Source organism: Pleurodeles waltl, chromosome 5 (genome assembly GCF_031143425.1).
Source record: "Pleurodeles waltl isolate 20211129_DDA chromosome 5, aPleWal1.hap1.20221129, whole genome shotgun sequence".
Classification (NCBI taxonomy): Eukaryota; Metazoa; Chordata; class Amphibia; order Caudata; family Salamandridae; genus Pleurodeles; species Pleurodeles waltl.
Genome location: NC_090444.1, coordinates 1,753,312,989 through 1,753,336,989, shown reverse-complemented (window position 1 = coordinate 1,753,336,989; position 24,001 = coordinate 1,753,312,989). Strand labels below are relative to the sequence as shown.

The following is a 24,001-nucleotide window of genomic DNA, read 5'->3' as shown; positions in this document are numbered from 1 at the left end:
TGAGGAGGTTAAAATGTATGTCACAGCAGAAGGCATCTTTCATTTTGGTCTCGCCCATGCGAGAGTTATTGGCTTGGCAGTATATTTTTGCCATGTTGTACACCAGTGTGGCTGCTATTCATATTGGCTTAAAGTTAGTGGCGTGGAGTATCAGAGTGGAGAGGGGGCAGTAATGTTCTAAAATAGATTTGTTGGAGTACAGTGTCATATAGTAGAGTAAGGGGAGTACAGTGTCGTAGAGCTGAGTAGAGGGGAGAAGAGTTCAGTGGTTCAGTAGCTGAGCGTGTTGTGGAGTGGTGTAGAGTGAATTGGGGTGGAATAGGATGGAGTGGGTTGGAGTGGATTGAGGTAGTGGGCTAGATTGGATTAGAGTGGGGTGAATTGGATGTGAATAGACTGGGATGGGTTAGATTAGATTGGGGTGGGTGGTTTGAAATGGAGTGATGGGGTGGGGTGAGTTGGATTGAGTGGGGTGGACTGGATTTGAGTGGCGTGGATTGGAATGGAGTAGGGTGGATTGGAGTGAGGTGAATTGGATTGATGTGGGGTGAATTAGAACGTCGGACCGGCCTACCTGAACCACCGCGTCTCATTCCACACGCCCGCCAGATCCTTCCACTCTGTTTAACTGGGTCTGGCCACCATCCCTTGTGTTAGAAATGGGGTCTTTGGCTGGCAGTCAGGTTACCCCCCTGTCCAAGCAAGGAGGCTCTCTCTAGTCAGGGTAAGTCACACACAATCCAAATTATCCTGTGCCCACCCTCTGGTAGCTTTGCACTGAGCAATCAGGCTTAACTTAGAAGGCAATGTGTAAAGTATTTGTTGCAATAAATCATGCAATAACACAGTATAAACACCACAAAAATACACTGCACAGGTTTAGAAAAATATAGAATATTTATCTGATTAAATGCAGGTCAAAACGATCAAGATTTGATAAGTACACATTGAAATATCACTTTAGAAAATGATAAAGAGAGTCTTTAAGTTCTTAAAAAGCAATAAGTGTCTCTTGCAAGCACAAAGTACCTGGTTTGCGTCTAAATTATCTGCAAGGGACTGCAGAGGAGGAGATGCGTGGAAAACGGGGAGGTGTGCATCGTTTTTTCCAGGCGCACACAGACGATGCGTCAATGTTTGTAGACGCAGCAAGGGCTTTGCGTCAATTTCCGGCACGCAGGCTTGAATCCTCTTCGAGTTGCGGGGTATTTGGACGCCAAGAGGACGATGCAGAGAAATCCTGGGTGTGCAGGATGAAGTCACAGCAGCTGCGTTGATCCGGTGGGTGATGCGGGGAAATGTCTGTTGCACGGCAGGCGCTGTGTCAATTTTTCCTCGCAGGAAGTCGAACTGTGTCGTTCCGGCTCAGCAATCTGTCAATCCAGTGGGCTGTGCGTTGAAGTTCAGGTCGCAACGCTGGCGCTATGTCAATCTCCACTCGGGGAGCCATGCTGCGTCGTTCTGATTCAGCGTGCAGTGATTTTTTTCACCGCATTGCAGGCTGTGCGTCTATTCCGGCAGGCTGTGCTTCGATTTTTCACCGCACAAAGAGTTCTTTGCAGAGGTGAAGTCTTTTTGGCCCTGAGACTTCAGGAGGCAAGCTCAATCCAAGCCCTTGGAGATCACTTCTCAGCAGAGCCAGAGGGCAGCAGTCCTTTACAGCAAAGCAGTCAGGTGAGTCTTTTGGGCAGCCAGGCAGCCTATCTTAGCAGGGTGCAGGTTCTGGTTCAGAGTTCCTTCCCCAGTAGGTATCTTGTCAAGAAGTGTCTGAGTTGGTAGGGTCAGAGGCCCAGTTTAAATACCCAAACGTGCCTTTGAAGTGGGGGAGATTTCAAAGAGTGGCTTAGAAGTGCACAAGGTCCCCCTTTCAGTTCCATCCTGTCTGCCAGGGTCCCAGTAGGGGGTTTGGCAGTCCATTGTGTGAGGGCAGGCCACTGTCCTTTGACATGTAAGTGTCAGGCCCCCCACCCTCCCAGCCCAGGAAGACCCATTCAGTATGCAGATGTTGCAGGTGTGACTGAGCATCCTGTGTTTAGGGTTGTCTGAGTGAAATTCACAAGGGAGCTGTCAACTAACCCAGTCAGACGTGGATTGTAAGGCACAGAAGGATTTACATGCAGAGAAATGCTCACCTTCTAAAAGTGGCATTTCTAAAATAGTAATATTAAATCCAACTTTACCATTCAGCTGAATTTTGTATTATCATTCTTGCCATACTAAACATGGTCGTGTTACTCCTTTCAGATCCGAATCTACCACTCCAACAGTATATGAGGGTAGCCCTAATGTTAGCTTATGAAAGGAGCAGGCCTCACAGCAGAGAAAAACTAATTTAGGAGTTTTACACTACCAGGACATGTAAACTACACAAGTATATTTCCTGCCTTTTACCTCCTTAGCACCCTGCCCTACGGGTTACCTTGGGACTACCTTAGGAACGCCTTGTATGTAGAAAAAGGGGAGTTTAAGGCTTGGCAAGTACTTTTAAATGCCAAGTCGAATTGGCAATGAAACTGCACACACAGGCCTTGCAATGGTAGGCCTAAGACATGGTGAAGGGACAACTTATGTGGGTGGCACAATCAGTGCTACAGGCCCACTAGTAGCATTTAATGTACAGGCCCTGGGCACATGTAATGCATTTTACGAGGGACTTATAAGTAAACTAAATAAGCCAATTGGGTATGAGCTAATGTCACCATGTTTTAAGGGAGAGAGCATATGCACTTTAGCACTGGTTAGCAGTGGTAAAGTGCGCAGAGTCGTAAAACCAGCAAAAACAGTGTCAAAGTGGAGGGAGGCAGGCAAAAAGTTGAGGGTGACCACCCTAAGGCTGTCAGGTCTAACAACTTGCATTTGAAAAACCACCGCCGGAGGACGATCCTTCACCTACATCGCAGCAAAGAGCTAAAACAATCTGCCCTTATCCCTCAGACAAAGTCCATTGCTCACCATCTTCAGGAAGAACCTCAAGACATGGCTCTTCGAATGAGGCTCCATTGCCGACCCCCCTCCCCCCCAAGTGCCTTGAGACCCTTACGGGTGAGTAGCCACGCTTTTGGGTAGACTTTTTGGAGTGGGGACGATTTGATCAGGTAAACTGGATTATACTGGAGTGGGATGGATTAAGGTGAATTGTACTGCAGTGGGGTGGATTGGGTTGCGGTAGATTGGATTGGAATGGGGTGGAATGGATTTGGATGGGTGAGTTTGATTGGACTGGAGTGGGGTGTGTTCGATTGGAATGGGGTGGATTGGACTGGAGTGGGGTAAATTGGATAGGAGTGGGATGGATTGAACTGGGTGGATTGGGTTGCGGTAGATTGGATTAGAATGGAATGGGGTAGAATGGATTTGGGTGGGTGAGTTGGATTGGACTGGGGTGGGTTGGATTGGACTGGAGTGGGGTTGTTTGGAGTGCGGTGGGGTGGATTAGGCTAGAGTGGGGTATATTGTGATGGCTTGAATTGGAGTGGGGTGAGTGGATTGGTGTGAGGTGGACTGTATTGGAGTTGGGTAATTTAGATTGGGGTGGATTGAAGTGGCGAGAATTGGGATGTGAGTGGACTGAATTGGGGGAAGGTGGGCAGATTGGAGTGGATCAGGTTGTTTTGGACTGGAATGGGTCGGATTGTTTTGTAATTGAGTGGGGCAGATTGTTTTGGACTGGAATGGGGCAGATTGTATTGGATTGGTTGGAGTGGAGCAGATTGTTTTGGATTGGAGTGGGGCGGGTTCAATCAATCAGTGATTTCTAAAGCATGGCTAATCACCCATAGAGTCTCAAGGCGCTGTTTGCAGGCGTGCTGATCTGGCGAAGAGCTAAGTCTTGAGGTCCTTCTTGAACTGCTTCTGTGATGCGGTCTGCCTGAGTTTGTGAGGTAGCATGTTCCATGTCCGGGCTGCGAGGTAGTAGAAGGATCTTCCTCCTGCTGTGCTTTTCTGGATTTGGGAACGGCTGCAAGGGCGTGCTGGGAAAAATGGAGTTGTCTTTTGGGTACGTAGAAGGTGAGGCGGTGGTTGAGGTATGCTGGTCCTATGTTGTGTAATGCCATGTAGGTGGGGATCAAGAGTTTGTATGTTAAGTGCTTGTTGACTGGGAGCCAGTGTAGGTCTCTGGGGTGTGGCTGTGTCTGGGGTTGTCCAGGATGAGTCTGGCTGCTGCATTCTGGATTCTTTGTAGTCTTGATTGTAGTTTCTTGGTGATGCCGGCATAGAGTGTGTTGCAGTGGTCCAGTTTGCTAGTGATGCGTGCATGGGTGACTGTCTTCCTCATGTCCGAGGGATCCACTTTAAGATCTTTCTAAGGAGTCAGAGTGTGGAAGCATGACGACAAAATGGCGTTGACTTGGCGGGTCATGGATAGAGAGGAGTACAGGATGATGCCCAGATTGCATGCGTGGTCCGTGGGCGTTTCCCAGTGTGGTGGGCCTCCAGGAGTCTTTCCAGGCGGAAGGGGTGGAGCCGATTACAAGGATCTCCGTCTTCTCTGAGTTGAGTTTGAGGCAGCTGGCTTCCATCAAAGCGGCTACTGCTGTCATCCCATTGTGTAAATTGTTTGTGGCCTTTACAGGTTCGTCAGACACGGAGAGGATCAGTTGGGTATTGTCAGCGTAAGAGACTATGTTTAGCCCATTTGATGATCTTGGCTAGCGGGGCCATGTAGATGTTGAAAAGCGTCAGGCTGAGTGATAATCCTTTGGGCACTCTGCAGCATGTATCTTTGGATTCTGACGTGAACGGCGGTAGTCTGACACTCTGTGTTCTTCCGGTACGGAAGGACCTCATCTATAACAGGGCTTCATCTCGGATGCTGACGTCGTGGAGTCTGGTGCAGTGGGTGGAGTGGGAGACATTGTTGAATGTGGTGGAGAGGTCGAGGAGGATGAGAGTGGCCGTGCCTCTGTGGTCTACTATGGTACGTATGTAGTCTGTGGCTGCTAGGAGTGCTGTTTCGGTGCTCTAGTTGTTCCTGAATCCGGATTGGGATGGGTCTAGGATTTGGTATGTCTTGAGGAATTCAGTGAGTTGTTGGTTGACGGCCTTTTCCATTATTTTGGCTGGGAAAGAGAGCAGAGAGATGGGTCTGCAATTTTTCAGCTCCCTTGGGTCGGCAGTGGGTTTTTTCAGTAGCGGGTTGATCTCGGCGTGCTTCCAGTCTGGTGGGAAAGTGGTGGTCTTGAAGGATCGGTTGATAGTTTGGCAGAGCTCAGGTGCTATGAAGGCGCGGGCCAGATTGAAGAAGTGATGAGGGCATGGATCCGAGTGTGCTCCTGAGTTGATGGAGTTCATGAGTCTTTGGGGGTCCAGGAGTTCAGGATCTGGTGTGGTGCTGGGTCTTCGGTGGTATTTGTGGGCAGTGCGGGTGGGTTTTGGTTCTTGAAGCCTTAGTAAATGTCCTGGATATTTCTTTGGAAAAAGGTGGCGAGGTCGTCGCAGAGGTCTTGGGAGGGAGGGCTGGATGGGGTGTCTGTCCCCGGGGTTCGTGAACTCTTTGACAATGGCAAAGACCTCTTTGCTGGTGTGAGCGCTGGTGCTGAGGTTTTCTTGAATAGCGGCTCTGATGTTCTGGTGGTGCGTGGTGACTGCATTCTTGAAGGCTATGCGGTCTTAGGCTGATTTGCTGTTCCTCCATTTCCGTTCCAGTCGTCTGCAGGAGCGTTTGGACTCTTGTAGGTCTGCCGTAAGAGAGCGTTGGTGAGTTGTGTTCTGTAACTTTGTTTCTTCTTTTTTTTGGACTGGAGTGGGTCACGTTGTTTTGGACTGGAATGGGGCAGATTGTTTTGGATTAGAGAGGATTGGATTTGGGGGAGGTGGATTGGCTTGGGGCGGACTGGAGTAGTGCCAGATTTTTTTGGACTGGAATGGAGCGGATTGTTTTGGATTGGAGAGGGTCAGATTGTTTTGGATTGGAGAGGGTCAGATTGTTTTGGATTGGAGGGGAGGCAGGTTGTTTTGGATTGGAGGGGCGGCAGGTTGTTTTGGATTGGAGGGGAGAGGGTCAGATTGTTTTGGATTGGAGGGGCGGCAGGTTGTTTTGGATTGGAGGGGCGGCAGGTTGTTTTGGATTGGAGGGGCGGCAGGTTGTTTTGGATTGGAGGGGGAGCAGGTTGTTTTGGATTGGAGGGGGGCAGGTTGTTGTGGGGCAGGTTGTTTTGGATTGGAGAGTACAGGTTGTTTTGGATTGCTGGGGGCAGAATGTTTTTAAATTGGAGTGGACAGATTGTTTAAGATTAAACTGGGGCAGAATAGAGTGGGCCAGATTGTTTTGGACTGGTGCGGGCCAGATTGTTTTGGATTGGAGTGGGCCTAATTGTTTTGGATTGGAGGGGGCAGATTAAAGTGGGCAGATTGTTTTGTATTGGAGTGGGGTAGATTATTTTGGATTGGAATTGGTCAGATTATTTTGGATTGAAGTGGGGCAGATTGTTTTGGATTGGAGTGGGGCAAAATGCTTTGGATTGGAGTGGGCCAGAATGTTTTGGATTGGATGGGGCAGACTGGAGTGGGGCAGATGGGACAGATTTGAGTGGGGTGGGTTGGGAGAATTGAAGTGTGGTGGATTGGGGTGAGTGGTTTGGATTGGAGTGGGAAGGATTGGATTGGAGTGGGGTTTATTGGGGTGCACTGCACAATTATGTGTTAAAGCATGATTTCGGAAATTACACATAAGAAAGAAATAATATCGCTTTGCAATACTTTGATAATCGACTTTTGAGAACAGCACCCACCAGCAAAAACAGAGCAAGTGCAAAGTGAGAATAAAAGACTTGGCAAAATAAAAGAAATTAGTTAACTATAGAAAATAAAACCAAACATTGCATTGTTGTTTGTTCTGCTGGGCACATTTTTGCCAGTCACACACTTTCTGTTTGCATCGCCCTAGCAGTTAAAAAGAAGTACCTCGGTCAGGCTGGGAGAAGGGGATGGGCACAGATTAAGTTGAATCTGTCAGTGGTTGGTCCCTGCTCCACAGAGAGAAACAGAAGTGATGCCAGGCCTGCAGTGACCAATTGCAAGACTGTAAAGACGAGCGCCATGCAAAGCAACAAATGCTAAGCAACCAGCGGGCTCTAAGCCCATTGTAAGATTACAATAGTCTCGAAGAGGCAGCAGAAGCGCTGACTAGTCGAGATGTAAAGAGGCAGTTTTCTTTGAAGCATACCTTATGCAGACCTGTTTTGTCATGGTTACTTCAATATTATTGGGGTAACACCCAGTGGATTCCCCTGACATTCAAAAGATTGTTTACAGAAAAGAGGAACTTGTAGGTGTCTTTCACTTCTTGCCCATGGGTTTATACCCTGTCAGACTGGGAGTGCTAGGAGTCATGCAAATGTTTCAGATAATCTCTTATCTTTCGGTGATGATAAAGTCGATCCCTTGCCTTTGTATTTTAAAATCGGTGCGCACGCGTGATGAATGTTTTTTTAGCATTATATAATCACTTTTTGTGCAGTATTTGTCTACAAATCATGCGAATCAGAATGATCATAATTATTATAAACAATTCAGCAGACAATATGCAGATCAAGGCGAATGCTAAGTAAACCCCAATCATATTTCCTTACACCTCCCTATTCTACTAGTCTGCTCCCTACCTAATATTCTAAATGCTAACAGCCATCTAACATATATTCTTTTATAGTGTTCCTGCATATCCTACGCTGACACTGGGTCAGGCGTTTTGTGTTCAGTCCTTCAGCAATGCCTCTCAGCACCCAGTCCATGTGCCTAAACAGCCCCTGCATTGGTACCTTGTATATCTTTATTATCAGCTATGTCTTCTGGTGGAAGAAGAGGTCACTTAACCTCGCTCCTGCTTTGCAGAAGCCAGTGGAAGCTACAGAGGGTAATACTGCTTCTGTGTTCTTCCTTTAACTATCTTCTACAAGGTCATCTCATTGCAGCCATGGCTATAACAAACACAGTAGAGTGAAGGAAACCTTTCCTCTTCTCTGTTGTGCTATTTTGAACGTTGTAAAAAAAATGTGGATAAACTCAGTTCTGTGGTCCATAAAGATGCTAATGAATTGGTTGCTTGATGCATACGTAACACCTTAAATAGTTGTTTAAACACATTGGGGGTCATTTTGACCTCGGCGGTCTTTTGAGAAGACCGCCGAGGGACCGCTGTGCTGAAGACCGCCAGTGGTGGCGGTTTTCCGCTCGGCGTATTATGACTGCTGGCAGCTCTCCATCCTTTTTCGGACGGAGAGCCGCCAGCAGCCATACTGGCAGGCGGCGGGGAAGTGGAGGTTGCTCCACCTCCACTGCCACGTCAACAGAACACCGCCCACCGAATCACGTCCTGTGATTCGGCGTGGCGGTGTTCTGTTGACGACGGTGTGGTGGCGGCGAAGCAGCCCCCATGGATCCCGTCCCCTCCCGGAGGATCAACGGACCAGGTAAGTTGATCGTCCGTTAGGGGAGGGGGGTGTTGTGTGGGTGCATGGGGGGTGCATGTGTACATGTAGAAGGGGGTGTGTGAGTCCGTGTATGCTTGCGGGGGTGTTGTGTGTTTTGAAATGAGTGCGTGTATGTCTGTAAGTATGTCTGTATGGATGTGTGCGTGTATGTCTGAATGTGGGTGTGCGTGTATGACTGTGTGTGGCTGTTCGCATGTATGTTGATGTGTGCGTGGGTATGTGTGTTGGTGGTGCCTGCGTGCGTGTCGGCTGTGTATGTGTGATGTGATGTTGGGGGTAGGGTTGGGGAGGGGGTTCCTGCCACCTATGGGGGGTGGCAGGGGTGGTGGGGGGTGTAGGGGAAGGACTCGGGGTGGGGGAGACCCGTATCAGTGCCAGGGAAGGGATTCCCTGGCACTGATGGTGCTTACCACCATGGATTTCATGGCGGTTCCAAACCCCATGAAATCCATGGCAGTCAGCTGGGTCAAAATACTGCCGGCGGTATTGTGACGACCGCAGGGCTGGAGACCCAGGGCTCCAGCCCGGCGGTCGTCTCCGCCCTTGCTGGCGGAACGGAAAAGTGGCGGATGACCATGGCGGTAACCGCCATGGTCATAATTGCAAAATTTTTACCGCCAGCCTGTTGGCGGTAAGACCGCCGCTTCTCCGTCATCCGCCAGGGTCGTAATGAACCCCATAATGCTCAGTCTCTAGGTTTTGAATATCACAGATATTAAAGTAGCCCACTAACGCTAGAAGTGGATATTTGATGCTTATGATTCTTAAACTAGCTGCCTGTATAGATGTTGTATGTGAAGAAAAACATTTGGAATTAAATAAAAAAGAAAGTGCTGCTTATCCATTTCGTAAATGAAAACGCAATTAGTGACCCGTTGAAATGTTAAACTTTTAGTTTCAAGCAAGACTGTGAGCGAGGATGCCAACTGGCTCCCCAAACTCACCCACTAGGATGCTAAATATTAGTTATGACTCCCTGCATATTGCTTGCTTACTTACTGCCTACTGGAGAAATCAGCAACTGACTGTTCTTTTCTGCACCTCACAAAAAAGGCGATCCTGACTTGATAAACATCCGGATATTATCCATGAGGTCCAATGCCTGGCCGTCAATCTTTTGGGCTCCTCGGATCAAATCATTCCTCTCTAGTAGCGGCCTGTGGCAGCTGGGTCCCTCTCCCAAGAAATGACCCTGCCACCAGTTTTAGGCTTGGCCGGCATGGCACCATAGAACTGTCCTGCAGGCAGTGGCTCCCAGCTCCTCTACTGTTTCTTTCACACCAGTTCGCACTTAACTGCACCTATTGGAAAGTTCCACTCGCTCATACACTGGAATATACGTGATCAGCAAATCTGACAACAGCAATTATCCATTTGGAAACAGTTGCATTGCTGCTGTCTGCATAGGCTTGCCTTCCTGGAGGAACTAGATGTGAATGTCGAGGACATCATAACTCGTGGATTTCCTTGTGCTGTGCTCTACACTGTATCTATTGCATTCACACAGCTGCTGTGCCTCCTGCTGAACATGCCACCTACTGCAGTCTCACAGTCCGTACAGAGACAATTCTCCCTGTAAGGACCTGGATATGACAACGGGTAGGCTAGTCGGTAGTGAATTTCTCATATTGTTTGATTACCCTTTGTATTTGGGGTTATAATCTACATGCAAAAGTTTAGTAGATATGGATTTGTCACAACTTAGTTACTGGAGACTTTTGCCTTTGGTCCTACAGGTCATGCTTTTGGAGAATGTCATCCTGCTGTTGGTTGCCACAGACTTTCTTCAAGAAGCGCTATGGAGTAGTGTTTGGATGACCCTGGTTGTCATGGCTGGATTCGTTATTGGTGAGAATTATGTTCATTTTAGGGTGTTTGTTCACTAAGGAAACCTACATCAGAGAGCCATGTAAACTGAACCTGAAAGTAATTCGTGCTTCAGAACTGCATAGTGAAGCTGCAGTAATTTAGGGTGAATTGTCACAATTGTATGTGTAGCACAGTTTTGTGCCAAAACCTATCCGTGCATGCACAACATGAAATACCTCTGTAATTTGTGCCGTTTTCCAGAACATGTCCCTAGTGCAAACCATTTGCATGGGGGCAAGGCCAGAAATGGGGAATGCGTATGTCTTCTTCGTTTCTGATTCATGCAGGAATGTGGTGGGATGTGGACCTGCTGCATCTCTTACCCTCCCCTGTTTTTCAGCTTTGCTCTCCAGTCACACTTTATTCATTGAGCCATTGTCCAGCCTCTGTCCTGCCTGCCCCTTTTCAAACAGTAGCTAAAGAATTCAATGCTGTCCCCATTTTAATTTGGTAGTAACCAAATGTCACTTCTTTCAAAGCCTTGTACATAACATTTCTTTTCCCCCCTAGAGATCCACTCAGTCTTTGTTCTTCTAACTCCAGAAGGGTACTTAAAATGCCACCGAAAGATTCGCCATGGCAAGTGATGTTGAATTTCCTAATTCTAAAGCCAACTAAGGATTGTCACTAATGTCAGCAAGGGCCGCTTCTATCCCATTTTAGGACCTAAACCCTGGTTTAAAGTTGTCAAGAAGCATAACATATTTAACCTTGCCTACGAGCACATTTGTGCAGTGAGAATTTCTATCACTGCACAAATGTAATCCCTTTTGATCTGGTTTATTATGTAGTAGTTATGCAGCTGTAGTAGTTGGTCTAAAAGTTCAGTGAATTTTTTTTTTTTCTTAAGTTAGACCCTGGCAAGAATTCAATGTTTAATTCCATTTTTTTGGGCAGTAGTCATACCACTTCCTCTCTTGCAACCAGCTAACTGAGCTGTTGATTTCTGATGTGTAATGGGTTTGTGTAGAACCCACTTGAGTAAGTATGCGCTTTATTAAAAAATATATATATATTTATCACACCCTTATATGAAAATATAATAAGGCCACTACTGAACCCATTGGTCTGAATGGCTCCCAACCAAGCTCTGAGCGTCATTGAGCTATTTTGTGCTCCTCTTTGTTTTGTGACCTCATAAAAGTATCAGTGTTTGGGAACCACAACTTCCAGTAACCCGAAAGTGTTCATAATGCCCCAATTCATCGGTGTCGCTGGTGCATGTGCTTTATGCTAATCGGTTAACAATGAAGTGTAATAAGCAGGACCCATGTGTCTTTCTTCCAACTTTGGATGTTCCAATATTTAAGCTACTTGAATTTTCCAAAACTGCTTCCCTACTCGCAAACCATTTCAGTGATGTAGCTGGTTAGAGGGAAGGAAAAAATAAGTAATGTTTTCTAGGAAAGTAACACAATTGCTCACAAGGTTCCGCTTCCTTTACTGTGTATTTATCTAGAGGAATTCCAACCAGATAATTTGCTGTGGAATGAGCAAGCTGACTCTTTTTTTAAATATTTGTACTTCATTTTTATCAGAAATGTAAACCTTGCTATTTCAAACTATAAAAATGTTTCCTACAAAACAGTCTGCAGGTTTTAAGTAACACAAATTCTCATTTTTTGCAGGTGCAGCAGCGTTGATTATATATTATAGTATTTTGCATCCAAAATCCACTCAAATCTACCAGAATTTCAAAAGCACGCTGAGCAAGCCTCGAACTTGGAAGGAGACCACAGAAGCATCGTTTTTCCAGCCTAAACGTAAGAATGAGACCTCTGAAGGTGCCATTGAAACATTGGATGTAACGCACGTTAGTCACTCAAACGCTGGAGCAACAGATGCCAACATTGACGGGCATGCAGCCTGGCTCGAGATGTATGGAAGCCACCACCACTGGCTGCTGCTAAAGCTTGCCTTAAAAACTGGCGCTTTGTCGAAGATCTATGCTGCGTTTGGAGACGGGGGCATTGATGATCTGTTTCCATGTGAATGGCTGGCATCAAGTGCTGGGTCTGCAAAAGGAAGAGTCCTGGGCACTCCGGCGCCTGTAGCTGCAACAGGTCGAAGATACTTGGCCGGGGATATGGATGACAGTTTTAAAAAAAGAGATCTCTGGGAAGCCTCCGATTACATCACTGTAGAAAGTGATCACGAAGGTACAAATTATATAAATTCATTGGCGGCTGTAAAGGAAGAACATGGGTCCTGTATTAAAGCAGCTCAGGTCTGTGTCAGTGGCCCAGGGAGGCAGAGTGACCGTCAGAACGAGGATGGGTTCCAAGGTACTGTCACAGCACCCACAGGCGGCGCTTCTTCGGGTGGACAGGAGACTGCTGGACTGTCCACCAAAAGAGTGGAGACCTGTAACAATTCCACGTTATACTTCAGCGCAGACATGGAAGGGGCTTTGCCCTCATGTGTTAAGAGAGAGACATATCAGAAGGTAAACAAAGGTGCCCCGAGACCAGAGAATGAGAGTGCACTTGGTGCCGTGCCGGAAACTGAAGAAGCCCAAGAACATCTCTTTCCGGTGTCGGCCATAAGCCCCATTGCGTGTGGAACATCGAACAGTAACTTTAGAAGAAGCGCCGCCTTAGACTTGAGCAGCCAGTGCGACGTGTCCACTGACGCATCCGAACTTATGGAAGAGGAGGGTGTCTTGGGGGTACAGTACACTCATCTCAAGGTCATTGGAAGTTTGGCAGCTTCCGTGCAGAATAGGATAAAGCACGAGGAGGAGCCATGCTTCACGTCCACCCCAAAACCAGAACAGCTTGCTAAGAAGATTGGGACATGTGAACCGAAAGCACGGAAAAAGCTCATTCAGCTGGAAGAGATGAAAGTTGTAGAATAAGCACTGACCCGTGAAGAATTCAGCTAAAGTGCCTTGCGTAGACTGCACTCCTATTTTTTATGTTTTTTTAGTTGCATCGATATAACTTAGTTTATGTACTGCTGTGCGTAATACCGAGGCACAATCTAAACTCCTTCATTATAACCTTGGGCCAAGTTTACAAAAGTAATTGTGAATCTACTTCCGTATATTTTTTCCTAGGTTCTGGGATTCCAAAACAGCTTTTCAAGCACTCCCGGAAAGTTGGGACTGTTGCCGTTTTCTGGGCAGCAATATTAAAATCGTTTCACGAATGCCATTTTTTATGAGAAAATATACACATGCGTATTTGCTCAGTACGAAAATCCATGATCGAGTACACAATCTCTTGCTAACTTTTTTTCCTTAATGGGGAAATATTTTCCCCACAAATCCCTTCCCCTTCATCACCTCAGTTTTAGAGATGGACCTTCACAATTCCCATCCAGAACAGGGATACACTCCTACCTTCACATGATTAAATCTTTTTCCAGCATGAGATTGGGTCAGTTTTGTGAATATCCACAAAAGCGTATATGTGTGGGCATGCACTTACTTTCAGGTCATTTCTCGCGTGAAAAAGTCTTATTTGCATGTGTAAGCTAAGCCCACACATACAACTATTTGTGTGGATCATCTGTTATGATTTCAGAATATCGTCGTGTACATACATTTTAATGTGCCTGTGCCCAGTGAGTGAAGACGTTGTGTGCTTCAGTGTTGGATGCACTCTGCCTCCAAAGTGGGGAGGCCAGTCTTTAATAGGAGCAGAGCACAAGGTACTTGGCATTTTATTGCGTTTCCTCGAGGGAAGCGGGAATGTCATTAATTGCTGCCTTATTTATTCATTACCTAACCCTTTTATTTCAAAGTCCGCCTCACCGGGGGAGAGAAGGGTGAGTCGATACCGTTAATTGGCTCATTTGTTCCCTTGAACAAACTAGCCAAACTCGGTGTCTTTCAAAGAGCCTGTCTATTTCTCCATGTCACCAGGACCACTCATTGGAGGAGGAGGAACCACTAGCCTTGTTTGGGACAGCCCCGTCGCTGCTGCTTGAGTCCTATGCTGGGCTTCGCCACATGCTTCATGTGGTACTTTAAGTCGCACCGCCGTGGTGCAGTTTACTGTCCAGAATAGTGTCAGCTGAATGGTGTTTCGTCTGCTTTTATGTGAAAGCACAGACTGCTAAATATATTTTGCAAAAGCACCTATTGAAAAATATGAACCACTAAAATATCTCCCTCCTAAAATGAACAAATAAACTCGGTTTCCTTAACATGTTTTAGAAGGGCGTCAGGTCCTGCCTAAGACATAATAGATACATTTACAAATATGAGTGTAGTTTCTTGAGTCTCACCATTTTATGCAGGCGCATCAAACAAATGTGCTCTGCGATCCGATAACACACATCTTCATCATTTATTAGTTGCAGGATTCTAGACGGACAAGACTAGCCAAATGTACGGTTATATGAAGCAGGCGTGATTGCTCATAAAGTTATGACTGATGCATTGCTTATCATTCTTTTGACCTAGATTTGAGTGCCGTTGCATTAAGTAGCAGAGCATATATTGTCTTTGCAGCGCGTGACTATCCTTAATTTAAGCGCTGCAGATTACTAAGAACGTACTCTCAAACTAATTGTTTAACATATGTAGTTTACATTTTGCAACTAACCAAATATGAAAACCTCTGCAACTCTAGTAAGAGCCGCCACATCTCACACTTCATTCAGTTACTCATAATCAAAGCTCTGTAAGACATGAACTGTAGAAATCTGTTGGGTACAAAGTGAAGTATTTCATCTGCGATAATAATAGTGCCTTAAAGCGTGAAACCTTAAAGTATAGTCAGTTTCTGAAATATAGTTTGCATGTGTTTATAGACATCTTTTTTATCAATCAGATTTGTCCATAGTATTGCAGCTAAGGCATTTGAACCTGCACCTATATAATATTTATTAATGAAGCTATTCCTGTGCATAATACTTAGCTGTCAATATATAACTTTATCAGTGCACTTAGTAGAGTTAATATTTTGCTACAAATATGTAGTACTTGGGGCATGACACCTTTCAGTCTCAAACAGGTGTTTCCAATGTAGGACCAGCAGGACTGGATCCAGGCCAGATATCACAGTATTCACAAACCATACATTTATGTCCCAAGAATGGAAATGGTACTCATTAAAATAATGTTCAGTGGGCATCCTAAAACTGGAAAATAGAACTGACCCTATCGCACCAAATGTCCATCGCCTATAAGTATGCTGATGTTCTGGCCATCATTAACGTTTGGTGCTATTATATAGGGAGGCATTTATGGGATTTTGTTTTTGGAAATAAAAATGTTATTATTTCCAGTATCTTCAACATAAGCCACGTGTATTCCAGCACATTTTATGACTATTCCCATGAATTATAGCCTTCAACAGGGAAATTTCCCAAGAATAGATACCTAGTTTGTAAATCATGGCCTTTTTAAGTATGTGAAATGTATTTTAAGGAGTTCATTTACTTTCAAAGTATACTTTTATCCCCTTAAGGGCCTTTCAACACCCTTTTAACATGAGCGAAAATTTGCTGTGAGCAGATCTCCTCCTTACCTGCGCCTAAGTCGAAGTCAGACAGCCTTCGTGCTTGAACAGAAAGCAACACAATCTCTCTTCACAGCTATCTGTTAATTTTCATCTCTTTGGGCAATGATGCTCTTTCATAGGTCAACTCTGCACTGTGTTGCTCTGCCCAGTTGCTTAGCAACCGTGTTTTGGTCCCTAGTGCAGGAAAAGAAAAGGGAAACCTTACTGTTATTTAGTAGTAAAATACAGCAGCATTTTGAATTCAATGAACCTCTCAGGCTGCTGGAAGTCATGCCAGTGCACCTGCTGCACCATCTGCCCCTGGCCCTGCCTTCAAAAGGAATCATCAGTGGAAATTGCCTCAAGGCCCAGAGCATGTCGTTCCAGTTCGAAAAACATTAAGGATGCCTGTTATGTACCAGAGCACATGAGGAGTGCAGAAGTGGTCAGAAATAAGCAACTGAGGTAATCGTTTCTACTCAACCAAAAATGTTTTCTAAACCGGGTTCTGCTCGGCAGTAGATGTTTACTAAAAAGTTCGCCTTTAGGGATAACTGCTTACCTGCGTTTGATACCTGGCAGAACAAGGTATGTTTTTGAGCCAACTCCTCTCCAACACATTGCTTATTTCGGCCTGGATGCTTAGCATTGAACTTTGTGAAAGGCCTCTTGGTTCAGCATTACAGAACATTTGTGGTTAGCCTGTCTTTTTGCTGAAAAATGCTACATTCAGTAAACATGGATAATGAACCTTCTTTTGTTCATCGGTCATTTCTTGTGTTACCAAACGTTGGGTGATGGATTTAATGACTACTTTCTACTCAGACACTCTTAATAAAGTGCTTGACAGCCCCGAAGAATAGTATTTGAATCCAGTGTTCTAGGTGCCTTGTCACTGCTGCAGTTTTCCCCTGAGGTGCATACTTACTTTTTAATAGCAAATCTGAAAAGGTGTTGAAATGAGAACTTTACTGATATTAATGTCGTCTTACCAGTTTAAAAAGAAATACGAAGGAAACCCTTGGGCATAGATAGGCGTGTTAGGATTAAGGAGACCACTGCGGACACTTAGCCATCTGTTCAGCAGCTTCTTGTTTGCTTTTAGTTGTTCACCTTCGGGGAAAGTACAGAGGGTTCGAAGCGCAGACTAATAGGGGTTGTTTTAATAGACTTTATTTTGGTCGAATGACCATAAAATCGAATTGTGCACATAAATTACAAAATATAAATATATGAATAAAAACATGTTAAAATAACACATACTACAAGCACAAAACAATTGTCATAGATTAAACCACAAGAGACAGCCCACATTATCAAACCATCCTCCCGGGTGTACAGGTATAACCATTAGCAGCAAAAACCTCTAAAAAGCCTAAAAGTGGGCTAAGAAGGCTCTGTTATGCTGTCTAGGTAGTTCCAATCAACGGGAGGTTATGCGAGCCCTAAAATCTTATCTATTTCACTCTAGGATTTATCTGCAAACTAAAACCCAGTAAAATACTAGTACTTCCTTAGGTCGTTAGTCTTGTAAGAAAAAAGGAGGCTGCCAAGAAGCAAGTTGTCATACATCAACAACCAAAGCACCATACCCTACCTACCATAACCTAACCTTACCTACCCAGCCATACCTGTCCTTCCCTACCATCGCTACCAAGCATTCCTATGAAAATCTGAATGCCACTATAGCTTTAAAAATAGCTAGATATTTTGGCTTTGCCATTGCTTGTTTTAAATATCAGCAGAATGTTATAACTTAAAACTTATAAAACACGACCTTTACCATGTGGAGACATTGCAAAAGAAACGAAATAATTTTAACTAACCAATAACCTACTTTTATATTTTAATCTCAGTTATGTAGGAGGACATTGGGGCTTTGCTCGTTTTGTAGTTTTAAAGTGTGATTAAAAGGGCCCCTAGATGGTATGCAAGAGACTTGAGAATTAGCATGTTTAAAAAAAAAACCCACTATACTTTCTCCTTAAAGGAACTACATTTCTAAGCCAGGTCTGTAAAAACATTAATTAACTTCTCATATTTAATCTCTCATCAATTGCTTTAGTTTGATGGTGCTGTAATGATGTTTACATTCAAGTCTCTTACATAGCTGCTCAATATCTTGTGAAAGACCTTTAAGCAGTCCTGGATTTGTAGTCAGCAGCACCCTGAATGCTGAGATTGTGGGCCCATTCCTAAAAGTAGAAAATACAAGTCTCAGGGTATAAAGTGCTGCTGGCTAAAAAGCTGTTCGGATGGTGCCATTTAGCTGCTATGCCCTAACATGGTTAATTTTAAGGACCTGTAGATTTTGGCCTTAGCGGAAATAGTTTACTTTTGGCACCGGAAGGCATATTGATTAAGGGTGGGAGCAGAATTCACAACTTTTATTGAAGGTATTATTTCTTCTATTGGACGGACAAAGTGCTTTGTGCCAACAAAGCAAAATTGACTTTCGCAGAACAACTGTTGTTAAATTGGTTTTACAAATGCATTTTTATGTGTATGGTTTACAATGGGCTATTGTTTTTGTGATAAAAAATTATTTTGGTGCTTTATTACATAAAGCTGTGTATTCAATACTGTATCTGTGTAGAATTGAAATCTAGTTCCAAAATGCATAAAGGTGTCTGATACGTTGCCAGATTTATGCACAAATATTTCATTTACATTGTCATTATGTATAAAACCTAATATAAAGATGTCATTTTTTAAGCGAATTACGTCTGTGTGTGTTTTTGGCTGCAAGTTGATAACATAGCAGTAGCATGCACTACCACTGCAACATTGTGAAACAGAAGCTTCCGCTGCAGCGCTTACAATCGCAGTGTGCAGGATGTATTGAGAAATGTCCTTATCTAAAACAGTGCACATTTTTTTTATGTGCTTTGTGTAAATAAGTCATATGATCTAGTTCAGGACCTTGGGACCAGGAGACTGGGCTCTTATCTTCGATTTGGCACTTTACAAAAATCTTTTTACCCTCGACAGGTCGCTTAAACTTCCTGCATTTTTTAATTGGGGAAGTTTTGGGATTTCCTTCAGAATAAGTAGATCTAGGTTATTTGACATGATCAAGTCACAAATGTACAAACTGTTTCATCCCGACCTGCAGTTAGGCAAGTTATGCAGGGTTGGGTGCGCCTATGCTCTTATTTCCATCGTTTTAGCAGTTTTGTTGGGGTTGATTGTTCCTTTTATCCATGTATTCTTAACAGTAGGAGTGTTAGTGATATGGGCTTTTCTATGAATTGCAAGTTATGAAATGTGCCAGCACAGGGTACTTCTTGTTCTAATGATAGATTAACTCCAGTTTATTGACAAAATAGGCTTCGTGCAACAGCCAGCAGAGCAGTCACAAACTGATTAAGGCAGAACTCTACCCATTCTTGAACCCAAACATTCAAAGACAGAAGACTTAAAAGGTTCTAAGCATTATCTAGACTGCTAACCAAGATACCACAACTCTAACACCACCCCTGACATCATATATCAGAGGAAAACGAGGAGAGGAACACAATCAGACAAGATTCCGAAGCAACACAGTTCAGATTGAAGTTCTAAATGCGAATGGTTTAGTAACCTTGAGGGGGGGTTGCTTAAATTGGAAATTCTCCAGTGATTAATGTGTGATTTCACAATGACCAAGCCCTTCCCCGTGACTTTTATATTGGCCTCCTTTGTGCACATCATAATTCACTTTTCAATTGTTCAGTATCTTCTTTCCTCAAACACGCATCTCTAATCCTTTCACTTCGCCCCAGTCACTCTCAGCGCCACTACCACACTCATCCCTGAAGGACAAATTACCATACATGGTCTTTTATCCAAAGATGTTCGAAAGGCGTTGCCCCAATGGTACCATGCGATTTGCACCTGTAAGCTTCCACTCTGTTCCGAATACCAACTTTCCAGTCATTTCCAACATCTGTATGCATTCGTTTAACATCCTATAAAATCTTGCCATCATTCCATTTGTTTGTGGATGATTGAGGGGATTTTTTTTTAATGTACAACGCCCCTTTTCTTAAAGAATTTAATCTTGGAGGTCAGCAGGATGCCATTGTCAGTCAAAAGAATTTTTGGACTACTCTCCCTACAAAACACCTCTAAAAATGGGATTACCGAGCGCGTAGTGATGTCATTCACAATGGACCAGGTCACCTACAGTGTATCTCCATTAACACCATCAGCTAAATGGGAACCGCACCAAGAGGCAGAGGGCCAAGAAAGTCCAACGGAATCTCATCCCAAGGACCATTATGGATCTAACTGTACACTGTTGTTGCAGTCCATACCTTCCTAATCTTATCACTTCAACAGCACTCTAAGTACTCCCTCTCGTCGTGCTTCACTCTGAAGATCCATCCCTGGCAACCAATAACTGCTCCTCAACATTTCTTTTGTTTTGCACACCCCCAGATATCCTACATGTGCTAATTCAATGAGGCATGCTTTCAGGTGGCGCTGACCTTGAGCCTCTAAAAATAAAAATGTTTGGCACTGACAATTGTTTACATCCTGCTTAACATTTCCCCTGTTGAACTCTCTCACAGACATTTGTAAAAACAAAATCTTTGTCCAATTCCTCATGTGACTAAACTGAAAAGTGTCAAAATGCATAATAAACAAAGTTAAAAGCCTTTGATTCATCGGTCAACATAACCTGCTTGTGTGACGGTATGAAATCAAGTGTGGTAAAGTAATTGGCACTGACAGCATAAACCCTATTTCAACTGTATGAAGCAAAGGAATTATTTTCTTCTCACAACATTCCCTCCCAAATCTACACAAAGCATTATCTCAATATTGGCTATTTGCGCTATCACAGCCTGTGCCAGCCACTCTGTGGTTATGACCTGCTCCATGACACCTTCTGAATGCAACCGATCCAGTTCGGTCTTGAAGGCCCCTAACACGTAAAGGAATATTCCTTGCCTCAGAAGAAAGAACTGCACCTTCTCTGATGCTCATGTCATATATCTATCCCTGCAAATATCCAGCCTTTCTGAAAAATGTCAGTAACATTTGTAATCAATTCATTTTGTACCATGCAGATACTGTTGTCTTCTAGTGTGGCATTACAGTTAAGAGATATGCCCAACAATTTTAGATGTGGCCAATTTGTGACCATGTCTCCTATGACTGGGACCTATTCCTTCCCTTCCGCCTTGTTTCCTTTAAACTTAAAACTGCAGAATAAATAACAAATGCGATCTATTGCTTTGCCATCATACTCACGGACTCACATCAGGCTCTCTCGATATCCCTTTTCCTTCATATTGTTTTTCATAAACGATATCTGATATCAACATGAGACATGCTGATGAAGCCATCATCGTTCTAGTGCCAACCCCGCTCACGGAAGCCATGTCAGAGGGATGCTCATCACCATTGTAAGCTACCCCGTTCAGTCTCGCTAATTTGTAAAACAAACTCACCCCGGTCATAGGCAACCTCATTTATCTTCTCATTTCCCCTCACACTTCTGCAGCACTTGCCAAAATGTCCCTTGTGCCAAAATAGCTTACAGACACATTTAATGGCGGAGCATTGTGTGCTGTTGGTCATGTGGCCAGAGTTCCACACCGGAAGCACTGAATTAATTCCCTCTGAATTGTTGGTGATTCTTGGGTTCTTTGTTTGCTTTAGGTTTATATCGATAGTTTGGATGTATTCAACTGAGGCTTTCACTTTGCTCAGTTCTTTCACAAATGCTAACGAATGTTCTAGCTGCTTGGCAGTTAACAACATTTCTTGTAACTTAGGGTCTCTTTTAAGCCACATCTCTTCTGTATCCCTGTCATTTTTATACCTCAACAGGAACTAATCTCTGATGTGCGCCCTAGTATTCTCCCCAAAGTTATGTCAGGGCTAGTTTTTATAGCGCTGTGACATAACCTTCAGCAGGTTCACCATGGCTTTGAATGCCCATTACTAAACGATGTCTCTCTAGAACTGTGGAGAGCTTAGGGCAATATTGCTTATCTAGTTTTTTTCATAGATTTAGTACTCCTCCAAGTTTGCAGTGAGATTATCCTCGTCATCACCCTTTAAGTCAAGTAGATTTTTTTTTTTTTTTAAAGTCCTGCTTCTCTGGGCCTAAACAGTGTATTAGCAGAGATGTTTTCTTTCTGCTGTAAGATTTGATCTGCATACTTTCAAATAATTCGAAAATACTTTCTTCCATTTTGACCACCTTACAATAGGCTCGCCAGATACAACCAAGAAAAGAGGAAGTGAAAAGATAGTTTCTGTTGTGCAAATATGGTTCTGGGCCAATCAGTTGGAGACAAATACTTTTGCCTTTCAAAGTGCACCTAAGCATACATAGACCCTTCTAGACCACATCGTAAAAAAAAAAAAAAAAAAAAAAAGATTGGTACATGATTTTGTACCCAAGAATGCCACTGTGAGTAAGTGCTGGTATCTGATGTGATACCCAACTTTACAACCTGTAAAGGAAATTTGCGTAAACAATGAAATTTCACCAATAGTCAAATCTAAATATTATTGGAGATGTACCATGTGGCAGTGGAGAACAGGACAGTACATGGTATGTTCTTCATGGTCACATGATTGAGTCCTCATGATGACGGCTTTCTCAGTGTCTGAAGAAGGTGGCTCTTCTGCAGTGGTTCATAGTGGTACCATAATACAATCTGTTAAAACTGAGTAATGTTGCTTGATGGTGTGAAGAAATACTATGCAAAATTCAGCAATCCCTGGTGTAGTCGGATGAGGACCGGTATCGTGAACCATATGCTGGAAGGATATGTTCCTTAAGCAGTGCAGGGCACGAGCAGCAAGCGTGAGCCATGTTATGTTCAGGTGAAAGCTCATCACATTCAGTGAAGACAGAGCGTGAGGCGGGATCTGTGAGATGACTCAGCAGGAGAGAACCGTATAAATGAAGGCTTAGCACACAAGAGCAACCTGCATAAGTCTAGTGCTTCTGTGAAGTGGTTCTGCATGAGAGAACAGTTAATGTTTGTCTAGGATAACACTTGAAGGGATGAAATTGAAACCTAGAAAATGGAAAGCACCCGAAGTACTAATGGAGACAGTGGTAGGTGCATATGAACAATGTCAACACAGTACCTTAGGGGTGCAAACGTGCCTAGTCCTTAATAAGTAAACTTAGAAGGGGACGCGTATTGGCCGATGAACCTTTTGGATCGCATGGAGTATCCTAATCATGAAGTGACCAGTGGCATCAATAATCAATGTAATCAATAAGTAACCACTAAGAGAATCATAAGTCAATAAACCATCATTTCATGAATAACCACAACTCAATAAAGCTTCTAACACTTTGTTTATTTCCCTATTAATTACGATTCTAATGCAGTTGGTTAACTCAAACTTTGTTCAATTAGTTTAATAGCGACCACAAATAACACAATCTAATCAGAACTTGAGAAAGCCTGTGTTCAAAAGCTTCAGCATAAGCCAACAAAGATGGATATATCGACATTAATAGCAGAGTTCAGCAATCTGTCCGTCAATCATTTGTCACTGTCAACGTCACCCATAGAAAACCTACCTAACCCAGATTAGCATCAGCATGTGGGACTTCATGCGAAAACGATTTAGAAAAACGTGAATTTGGAAAACATCTAGCTACAAGAAAAACTATAAAACAGCACAATTGGCACCTAGAAGAAAAGGCACAAAGTTAATCAGTCACATTGTCATAGCTACCTATCCATGAAAATGGATTAGCAACATGGTCAGTCTTCGTCTTCAGGTCATCAATAGATCCGCAACGCATCAGACTCTCAAGAGCATGAGGCCAATGACAGAGTCTCGAACCGCATCTTCCGACGTCATCAATCTCCCCTCGCATCTCGAATTTGGCCTCACATCTGAAGTTTTAGCCCCTTGTTATGACTTTTTATTAGAGTTTTTCAGTCCATCCCCCTAATTCCTAATTGGTCAATTAGTCTTCCATATGTGACGTTACCCAATACACTTTATTCTACATATCTATGAGTTCTAGGATTTCGTTTTACTCAGTTCATGGATTGGTCCACTGTACGATGTCCTCATCATCTGGCTCTTCAGGTATCAAAAATGTTGCATGTTCCTCTTCAGTCAGTGCTCTCATTATTCAAGTCCTGGGAAAGTACATTTAGCCTACTCTACACATAATTGTATCAAATTGACTTCAGCATCTCCTGTCCGTCGGTACATTGCAGAAAATTCTAGCTAAGCACACGGTTCATGGCCACGACTTCAGCTAAGTTA

The 24,001-nt window shown here is 43.9% G+C and overlaps 1 protein-coding gene across 2 annotated transcripts in view; it reads left to right on the top strand.

The window, feature by feature from the left end:
- XKR5 (XK related 5) overlaps window positions 1–18,471 on the top strand; it is a 155,038-nt gene extending 136,567 nt beyond the window's left edge. For both annotated transcript variants that reach the window (XM_069236149.1, XM_069236150.1), the window contains exons 6-7: window positions 10,166–10,277; window positions 11,927–18,471. In XM_069236149.1, the coding sequence (XP_069092250.1) occupies window positions 10,166–10,277; window positions 11,927–13,155 (1,341 nt within the window). In that variant the 3' untranslated portion in view covers window positions 13,156–18,471. The remainder of the gene's footprint in view (window positions 1–10,165; window positions 10,278–11,926) is intronic.
- The last annotated feature ends 5,530 nt before the right edge of the window (window positions 18,472–24,001 follow it).